This window comes from Chrysochloris asiatica, unplaced genomic scaffold (assembly GCF_000296735.1).
Source record: "Chrysochloris asiatica unplaced genomic scaffold, ChrAsi1.0 scaffold00296, whole genome shotgun sequence".
Taxonomy (NCBI): Eukaryota; Metazoa; Chordata; class Mammalia; order Afrosoricida; family Chrysochloridae; genus Chrysochloris; species Chrysochloris asiatica.
Window position 1 is genome coordinate 482,431 of NW_006408814.1, and position 10,282 is coordinate 492,712.

General features: G+C 45.2%; 1 protein-coding gene across 1 annotated transcript in view; it reads right to left on the reverse strand.

Annotated features, from left to right (window-relative positions):
- Nucleotides 1–7,710: 7,710 nt before the first annotated feature.
- The window catches only part of GHRH (growth hormone releasing hormone), an 8,936-nt gene continuing 6,364 nt past the window's right edge, over nucleotides 7,711–10,282 (reverse strand). The window contains exons 3-6 of the mRNA XM_006874736.1: nucleotides 10,115–10,228; nucleotides 8,536–8,662; nucleotides 8,284–8,320; nucleotides 7,711–7,757 (exon numbers count right to left, since the gene is read on the reverse strand). Coding sequence (XP_006874798.1) covers nucleotides 7,711–7,757; nucleotides 8,284–8,320; nucleotides 8,536–8,662; nucleotides 10,115–10,228 — 325 coding nt within the window. The remainder of the gene's footprint in view (nucleotides 7,758–8,283; nucleotides 8,321–8,535; nucleotides 8,663–10,114; nucleotides 10,229–10,282) is intronic.

Below are 10,282 nucleotides of genomic sequence, written 5' to 3' on the forward strand. Positions count from 1 at the left end.
TTTCCAAGGCCTGCCCTCCTTCCAGAATGGAGTCCAGGTCTACCTCTAGGTCATTTGTGTCAGACATTTTATCTTTTTTCTGGACATGTGCTGATATGGTCATCTGCTTTTGCTTCTTGGAAATGTTTAATGTTTATCTGTGGCCTTAATACTTAATTAAGTATTAATTAAGTATGTGTTTTGGTAATTTTTTATGCTTTCTGATTGCTTCCAGGTAGATGTGATCAGGATGTGTGCTTCCCTTTTTACTCTTCTTATTGCTTAACCCAGAGTAACTTTCACAGGTGTTGTCTGTTTCCCTGGTACATGGCAGTTGGTATTGGTTCTTGCCTGGGTTTTGGTGTTTTATAGAGTGTGATTGTAGCTTGGCTATATGGCAGCAGTTGCTGACTCTTCTTGTGTAATATAGGGAGACAGAGAGCCCTCCAAAGGAAGAAGAGGGGCCATATAACAGCAAAACAACGTCAGTGTAAAAAATAAATGAGAGAAAGAAGAAAAAAAATTCTGTAGCTTAATATGAGTGTGTCTTTAATGTCCTCTCTTCAAGTTCTTGCCTTCAAAGCTGCCCGAGAGATTCGTTGTTATGCTATACCTCAGGCTCCAATCCAACCTTTAGCCTGTTTTGCCTTTAAACTCCTTTCCTCCCTTCAGCCCTCTCTTCTTTCCTGTGATAAAAAACAGAACAAAAAAGAAACAGATAATAAAAGTTCAGGGCCTCTGCTTGGGCTGAGTATCTGTGCGCATTTGTGGCAGAAGAACCCACCAGTGGTGAGGGTGGGGGGGGTAGCCACTTGGCTCAGGCTCTCCCTCTACTCACCGGAATTGAGGTGGGCAAACAGTGAGTGCGCCAATTACCAGATACCAAAGAAAAAAAGAAAATCAGAACAAAGCAAAGCTGACAAAGTATATTGTCCACCTTTGTCCCAAGGTTCCCGCGGCGTTTTTCCATGGTGTTTTTGCTCCCCCTGTTTCATCTTGCGGCTTGGTCTCACCCAGGATGTCAGCTCGGGTCTCTGAGCTCAGCCCGGCAGATTCAAAAGTACACAATTTTTTACTTCAGTCCCAAGCTCCACAAGCTATAAGCCTTCAAACCTTTAAAATATTACTATCTCTGTGGTTCCGAGTTTTGGAGCTCTGCCCTGGATCTGCTTTGCCTGGTATTCTGTGTTATTGCTGACAGGGAACTTCACTGCACCTCCGCAGTAGCTGCCATCAAGCCCTGCCTCCCCCGATGATCTTTCAAAAGGTCACAACCATTGAAAACCTGATGAGTGCAATTATTTTCTGGAACACATAGGTCTCCATGAGTCGGAATTGACTCAACAGCAACTGGTTCATGCATCTGAAGTGCTTGGCATCTTTCCTAATTGGTGCACAGTTACAAACTTTGGCTCATTGCCTCTGAATCTATTCCTTGAAACATGATGTGTTTTGTTAACTTAGGAAATGTAGGAACTCCTAAGAGCATTTATTGAATTTTGGAGATTGTAGTCACTTTTATCCGATTGCTTCCTGCCCTGGCTGGACTTTGCTATAATGAGGACACTGGGGAAAGGGCAAAGTAGACCCTGAAACTTTGGGCTGGGTCTGAAGTGGTATCTGCAGGTGACAGGGCAATTTGAGCCATTACAGAGGGGCGTGGAAGAGGGGAAGGATGCTTTGCCCTTTCTAGAGTTTCCAAACTGGTGGTCCATAGATACTTTGCATCAACCACAGCGTTTGTTTTCAAAAATAGAATTTGTCAATTTTGACTATTTGTCAATTGAAGTTGTAAGGTTTCTTAGGAAAATCTGGTGTTCGGGATTTTGAGTTCTCTATAAAGAAGATTAGATCTGGCAATATTGGGCTCGATTCCTGCGAGGCAGCCATCAGCTCAAGCTGACTTGCCTCTCCAGTGGCTGCAGCTTCTCGCTGCAGCTCACTGGAGCCACTATCGGCACTGATGCCAGTACTTTCAGCTCACAGTGTTCACAGATAACCTGCCTGGCTCCTGTACGTTGTAACTTTGGGACTGCTTTTAATTTGTAGATTCTTAGCCCACCCTGAGGGGAAAGGGTGATAATGTCCTCCCATTTCTCTTGGATGACTCCTCGCCCCTTTTTAGGTGTGCTGGGGTCTCAGCAGCCTGAGGTGCAGAATGGGAGCATGTAGGATGAGAGCAGGGACTTGGCCAAACCGACTACCAGCTCTGGAAGATGGACTAGATCCGGTCCAATGAACAGTGGTGCAGAGGAGGGGTGGTAGGGCCTGAGAGTGGGGGTGCCCAAGGTGCTGAGTGTTCTGATCACAGAACAAAGCCAGCCAGAGAATAACTGCACTCTGAGTGCTGTCAAGTCGGTTCTGATTCATAGCAACCCTGTATAGGGTTTCCAAACAGTGGCTGGTAAGTTTGAACCGCTGACCTTATGATCCAGTGCTTATCCTATAGTGCCACACCAGGACTCCAGCCAGAAACTTGAGTTGTTTCCAACTCCTAGCGACTCTATAGGGTTTCCAAGGAGCAACTGGTGGGTTTGAACCACTTACCTTTTGGTTAACAGTCTAGTGCTTATCTTGTTTTTGTTAAGTGCCGTTGAGTCGATTTCCAACCCATAGCAACCCTATATAGGGTTTCTGAGGAGCAACTGGTGAGCTTGAACTGACCTTGCAGTTTAAATGGCTTTGCAGTCTGGCACATTAACCTACAGCGACACAACAGGACTTCCAGAGGGAAGGAAATGACCTGCTTGAGAAGGGGCATCAAGGCATTTGAGGTCTGGCCTGTAGACACAGAGAGGAGCTGGAGAATGGAGCCCAGTCTGCATGCCAGACTGCTGTGTCTAGAGATAGAGCCCCTGCCCGTGGTCAGCGTACAGTTCAGAGAGAGGACAGAGAAAGGGAGCAAAGTGATGACAGATGTGAGACGGGTGTCAAAGGAAGCAATGGTTATCTAGAAAATTGGGACGGCTAAACTGAGACCAGTAGGACACGACGGAGCCTGCTGTGCAGAGCTGGGGGAGAGTAGGAAAGGCAGCATAGAGTCCTGAGGTATGCCAGAGCTTGGTATATTTGAACTGAAAGCATGCCAGTGTAACTAGGGTATAGTTAGCAAGAAGCAGAGTATCTTGGGATGAGGTAGAAGAAGCCAGAACAAGCAAGGCTGTGGTAAATGGGATAGATTTTCTTTTAGAACCATTGGGAAACCACTGGCAAAGTTTAAGCAGTTTTGAGTTTTATGTAGGGATGTGACAGCTCACCCTATGTGCACCTCTTGAAAGGTTCTAAGTTCTCAGCCCTAGAGCAAGGCTGTAGGGGAAGAATCTGGCCAAGTGGGTCTGGGAAGGCTGGGGCTGGTAGTAGGACTGGACTGTCCACTGGATTCATCCGTCCACTTATTCAGTGCAGAAGTGCCAGGCCATGCCTTCTCCAAGGAATCCAAAGCATAAAAGTTTTGAGTGTGGCCTTTGTGGTCAAACAGGTCTGCTTTGAATTCCCTCATAGGCTGTGTGTCCGTAGGCACCTCTAGGTCTTAGTTTCCCATCAGTGAAAGTAGGGATAATACCTCTGAAGGTTTATAAGGATTAAATGAGGTCACACCCAAAGTGCGTGTCACTGTGCCTGCACTAGGCAATTCGACAGTGTTGGTTCTAATTAGTGTCGTTGTCCTTGTTGTTTCCTGGGTATTGTCAGTAACTGACTTGTACCAGATCTGTGTGCATTGATTGGTTCGTTTGATTCTCCAGCATGCCTTGAAACTCAGTCCTTAGCTCTGCTACCTAGGACAAGTTATCTGACCTCTGAGAAACTGGCCAATACTCCCTCTATGTCTTCCTCTAGAGGATTGTTGTAGGAGCAAATGAAGTAATGGGTGGGAAACCTTTTTGTGAACTTTAAGTTAGTGCAGACATAAGGGATTGTTATTAAAAGCAACAAGGCCCCCATTGGTTAGAGCATTTCTTTAGAGAGAAAAATAGCACTTGATCTGGAGTAAGGCCCCACAGGAGTAGGAATCTCCCAGCACATCTGTGGGGAGGGGTTAAGTCTTTTAAGATGCCATTAGTGTGGTAGTTAGTAGTGATAAGGCACCAGAATTGTTGCCCTGATGTTTTTTTCTTTTATAATTGCCTTCACCTCAGAAACCACAAGTAGCAGCGGGGCCTAGTACTGATTATTTTATTTGAAAAACTAATTGAAAGTTGAGCGAGCTCTCAATTTTTGCTTTTGTTGGGCCAGGCCAAGGAAAACGATGAGGAGGTGGGTCTAAGAGAAGGAGGTCTCCAGGGCTGGCCCAGCCAGTCTCCCATTCAGCAGTCTCCATTGTTCTTCCTTGGCAGGTTCTAGGCTGGCCTGCCTCTCTTGGTTGAAGTGGACAGCCTGCCTTCAATGGCTAACCCTCTCCTCTGGAGAGAGCTTGTGTCTCCCATTGTTTTTCTTGTCTCAGCAGAGCTCCACCAGGGCCCCTGCAGAGCCTTTTCCACGCCTACATTTCTTTTTCAGTGCTAAGTGGGGCTCCTAGTAGGAGCAGGTGATCTAAGCTCTGTGAAGAAATTGGTTTTGCAATTCGAGCACTAAGAGTTAAGAAACTTGGGGTGAACACTTCCCTTCTTTGGTGACAGTGTCCCCAGGTGAAAAATGAAAGGACTAAGCTTGCTCATCTGGGAGTCCTTAATGACCTGAAAATACTGACATTCTTTCATAGGTTTCCCCTTCCCCTGTTTTCTATTTTTGGTGCCGTGGTAGTAAAAATATACACACTAATAACAAAAAGATGAAGACCCCCCAACAAGATGGATTGGCACAGTGACAGCAAAATGGGCTCAAACAACAATTGTGAGGATGGTGTAAGACCGGGCAGTGTTTCGCCCCGCTGTGCAGAGGGTTGCTGTGAGTTGGAATCAACTTGACAGTGTCTAACAACAACAACACAGAGGATTTTGTATAAGTGGGACCATAAAGTGTTTTCATTTGTGTCTGACTTTTTACTCAGCATTTTTCAAAGTTAATCCAGGTTGTAGCATGTAACAGAATTTCATTTTTCTTCATGGCTGAGTAATATTCTATTGTATGCATATACGACATTTTGTTTATCCATTTATCTGTTGGTAGACACTTGGGTTACATCTGCTTTTCACTATAATAAATAAGGTTGTAATAAACATTGTGTACTGAGATATTTGCATTTTTTTTCAACTAAGACTTTAAAATCATTTTAAGTACATTTCAGTTTCAACTATTCAATAGGCACATGTAGCTGTTATTGCTGCTAACTGTTAAGTGTGGTCGAGTTGGTTCCAACTCCTAGCGACCCTGTATAGTGTCTCCAAGTAGCAGCTGGTAAGTTTGAGCTGCTGACCTTGTGGTTGGTTCACAGTCCAGTGCCGATCTTACAGCGCCATACCAGAAGTCTAGTAACCACCATATCAAACAACCCAGTTATGTGCTCACTGACTGATTCCTTTATTTTCCTTTGTTGTTGTTAAGTGCCATCAAGTTGGTTCCAACCCGTAGCAGCTGGTGAGCTTGAACCACTGACATTGCAGTTCAAGGTGACTTTGCAGTTCAGCACATTAACCCCCAGCAGCACACCAGGACATTTTCTTTTATACACATTCAAAGCTGACTTCTGCCTCCACAAGCCCACCTAGTTTGTTCTTCCCAAGGTCATTAGTGGCTTCCACATTACCTAGTCCATAATTAGTTCTTAGGGTGATCTCAACCTATTTAGCTATTGGAGAGAGTGGGAGTTGGGGGTTTCTCAGCACCCCAACTCAACAGGTTCACTGGATCAGTCAGCCAAATGAACACTCAAGGTACGGTGGGGAGATGCTCATTCCTTTAGTTAGCAAAACAGCCGTGAGTGCAGGTGAAGGGTCTCAGGTAGTCTCTTGCCTTTCTTCTTCTCTTTAATTCTCAGAGCCCTCTTGTGCTTTCTTTCCTCTCTGTGCTCTCCCTCTGCGTCTGTCTGTTCTCTCTCAGTTCCCATCCGTTCTCACTACCCCTCATGTGGGGGAAGCTCTTTAAGTACTACTACAGAACAAAGAAGGTAGCTTGCCAAATATGACCCACAGGTGATATAAGAGTGTGACATCATTCTAATATGGCTGCACACAATGACTTAGCATTCCCTGGTTTTTGTCAGAACTACTGAGTCGCCCCTGGCTGGAAGGAGAAGAGTCCCTGGTAAACAATAGCCACTCCCTGGCTATCACCATCTTCTGGCCCAACATTGACCATCAGCAGCATTTGGCACTGGGAATCACTTCCTACTTGAAACACTTTGTTCCATTGGCTTCTAGGGTTTGCACTTCTCTTGGTTTTCCTATTACCTCAGTGGTTGCTCCTTTTCTATCTCCTTTGTTCCTCATTTTCCTCCAAATTTTAAATACAGAGTGCCCCAGGCTCAGTCCTGGGACCTCTTCTGGACTCTTCCTATACTTCTTCCCTTAATGGTCTAACTTAATCACCTGACTTCAGAGTCCATTATAGGATGATGGCTGCCAAACATGTCTCCTGCCCCGAGATCAAATCCTTCTTAAACTCTAGTGGTTCCCATCTCACTAATTGTGAGCTCCAAATTCCTCACCATGGCCTCTAAGAGTCTCCATAAGCCAGCCTTTTACACCTTCTATGCCTCCTTTTCTTCAACTCTCACCCTCTACCCACCCTGGCTGCCACACTGATCCCCTTTCACTTTGTTGCCCCAGGGCCTTTGTGTTGGGTTTTCCCTGCCTGGACTGTTCCTTACCCAGATAATCAAGGCCAACTCTCTCTACTAAACTATCACCTTATGAGGTCAGGGCCCTTGTCTGTTTGCTCAAGCTTAGAACAGTGCCTGGCACATTGTTGTTGTATGCCATAGTGACTCATAGCGACCTTGCATAGGGTTTCTGAGGAGCGGCTGGTGAGTTTCAACCACCGACTTTGCAGTTCAAACTGACATTGAGGTCGAGTGCTTATCCTACGGCACCATACCCCGTGCCTGTAGTAGGTGCTCAATAATGAATTGATGGATGAATAGCACATAGTAGGTGCTTGATAATGATTTGTTGGACGAATAAATAATTATTGTTCATGGATGAACAGTAGACAAAGATTAACCAATAGACAAAAGATGGCTTTTGTAGATGAATATAGTTAAGAATCTGAGTCCAGATTGGACTGCCTGGACTTGAATCAGGACTTCAAACCAGTTCATTCGATTCGACCTCAGACATACGCAATTTTAACAAGAGTCCCCAGGTGATTCTTACAGATCACCAAGTACACATAAGAATTATCTGGGGATCCTATTAAAATGTGGGTCTGATTCCGTTTATCTGGGGCACAAATGCAAAATTTCAGCAGGGGCAAACCAGAATGAATCAGTTCGAAATCCTGGTTTGAATTCCAGCACTCACTTGCCAGTGTGTGACCATGGACAATTCAGTTTGCTTTTCTGCACCTTGATTCTTTTATCAGTGAATTAAGGAGAATGCTAAATAAAGCTTCCCAGGAGACTAGATGAGGAGCCTGTGAGATCACACACGTGTTATCGCTTGGTAAATGTTAGCAGGTTTTTTATGGCACCTTTAGTATCACTTTGGGAACTGTAACTATGCAAAACACATGTAAAAAATTAGGATGAAGATAAAAAAAAATTGAAATGCAGACCAGTATGGGGGATTTTTATTGTACTAACAAAGGGAAAAGGTCAGAAATTAATAGGATTAACTGGGTTGAGTTGTGTTTGGGCTACAGGTAGCAGAAAGCCCAGGCAGAATCTTCATCCTTGGGAATTCCTGCAGCAGAAAGAAAGACAACTGTTTAGCCTGGAGGACTAATGGAAGAGCGAAGTAGGGAAGGACTACTAGAAGCCAGGGTGACAGTGACCCCAGTATGAGGAACTGGCTGTCTAGGTTCCAAAAGAAACAGTGTCAGGTGGAGGGAAGGATGTGCAGACATGCCAGCAAAACCTTAGCCCCCACCTCTGCCACCTTGTTCCCACCGAGCACCTGGGTGGTGATTTCCCCTTGAAGAAGCCGCTTCTAATCTCCAGACTGGGTCAGCTTCCTCCCAGCATATATGTTCATTACAATGTAATGAAAGAATCCATTCTACAAGAACTTGTTTAATTCCTGTCTTCCTGGGTGCATTATGAATTCCAGGAGAGCTGTCCAGCTCACTGCTGTACCCCAACCCAGGGCCTGTCCATAGTGACCACTGAAGGGCTAAGGTGGATTCATCTGAACCTCATTTTCTTTACAGAGCTATCTGGATGGAGCACAAGGTGTGGGTGCAAAAGTGTGCCTTTAAAAAATCGCTCACCTAGTCCCCAAGTGGTACAGATGGTTAGCACATTCAGCTACTACAGAAAGGGTAAAGGTTTGAATACCCCACACCGAGACTTTTCAGAAGAAAGGACTAGTATCTATTTCTGAACAATCAACCATTGAAACCTTATGGGACACATTTCCACTCTGTCACACATGGGCTTGTCATGGGTCGGGATCATCTGGTTAATGGTCTCTGCACTATAAAGGTGAAAGAACTCAATCTTTTGGGTCCTCTCAGTCCCACAGAGATCTCCTGGTATTTGCAGCGGTTAAACTGGAAGACAATGGTGGTGGCCGCCTGCAGACCCCTCCCTGAGTGCTGTGTGACTTCTAGCTCTCCCAGGGACTTTTTGAGGCCACTAGCTTTTAGCCTGCAAGGAACAAAGCCTGCATTCTTAGGACTGTCCTCCTCAGGTCCACTTTAGCTTACCAGAGTCTGGTGGGAACCATAACGGAGGTGAATGATTAGTTCATCACAGTGGGAGTTACACAGGAGTAGCATTGTTCTTAGGGTTCCACCTCTAGGGAAGTTTGAGGTGATTGACGCTAACTCCCTCTTTCATAGAAGAGAAAATGAATGAGGAGAATGATGGTCGCTGTTTACAGTGCATTGTAGAACCAGGCCTGGGACCCAGATGTCTATCCTGCCTCCCAGACCTGACTTCCACCCTTCCCATAGTCCTCCCCTGGACCACTTGAATTTCTGCAGGACTGCAGAGTTGGTGAGCACTCGAGGCTCCTGGTGTCTAATTAGATTGGGAAGAAGGTGAGGGATCACATGGAGAGCTCTGGTGGGAACTGGATCTGCTTAATAGCCTAGTCCAGAAATGCCACAGTTTATAACCAGGCTTTAAAATACAGCAGTTTCTCCAGTTATATCTTTCTTAGCAAACTTGGTTCCTGGAATGGAGCTTGTATGAAGAAGCCCCAGGGAAGCAAGAAACCTTTGGTCCTGCCTGTCCCTGACATTGAACCAGCTGCTGTCTTTTTTTTTTTTTTTTTACCTCAGTTTTCCTCCTCTGTAAACATGGAAGGAGTCCTGGTGTAGCGCTGTAGGATAAGCACTTGACCACAAGGTCTGTGTGAACCACGAGGTCGCCAGTTCAAACCCACCAGCTGCTCCTCAGAAACCCTGTACAGGTCACTTTGAGTCAGAACCCACTCAGGAGCACTCCACAACAATAACAACAGCAAACAGGGAAAGTCCATTCCTAATCTTTCCTGAAATCCTTTAGGATGTGAGCGTCATTGATGGGGGTCATGTGTGACTGACGTTTCCACCAGAGGATGGTGAGGACACTGGTCTCTCTTGGGCTCTGTAGCTTTGTGAACTTGGCAAGGGATCCAGGGTGTGCTTCTCAGATCACCTGCATCAGAATCTCCTGGGACACTTGTTGATATTTATATTCTGGGATCTTGTCCCAGAGCTATTGAATTCAATAACACTCTTCCAGACTCAAACTCTGAGCCAGACCACTCACTGCTCACTGAGACACAATAGCACACATTCTCTCCCTTTCCTTGAATTCTCAATTTTGTTTTAGTTTATATTGTAAAAATAAAAATTTGCCAATTCAACGTATTTTCACTTGTATAATTCAATGAAAACCATTTACATTGATCATGTTGTGCAACCATTACCAACATCCATTGTAATCCAAATGTCCTTCCTCTAGTTCTTGGTATGTATAAGAAGGGACCTCATTGCCAGTTTTCTTGGCAAATATTGGAAAGAAAGGGATTCTTTCCTTTCCTTGGCAACCCTCATGGAAAGAGGCTTCTGAGATCCCTAGATGCACACACACACACACAAGTATTCCTACCTGTGCTTCTGCAGCAGGGTCACCAGGATGTTCTCCAATGTCATCAGCTTTTGGTCTGCCCACATGCTCTCCACCTGACGGCCAAACCTTGCTCCTTGCTCCTGGTTTTTCTCTCTGGTTAGAAAGACAGAAACAGCTGAAGATGACCAGGCAAAGTGAGACCTTTTA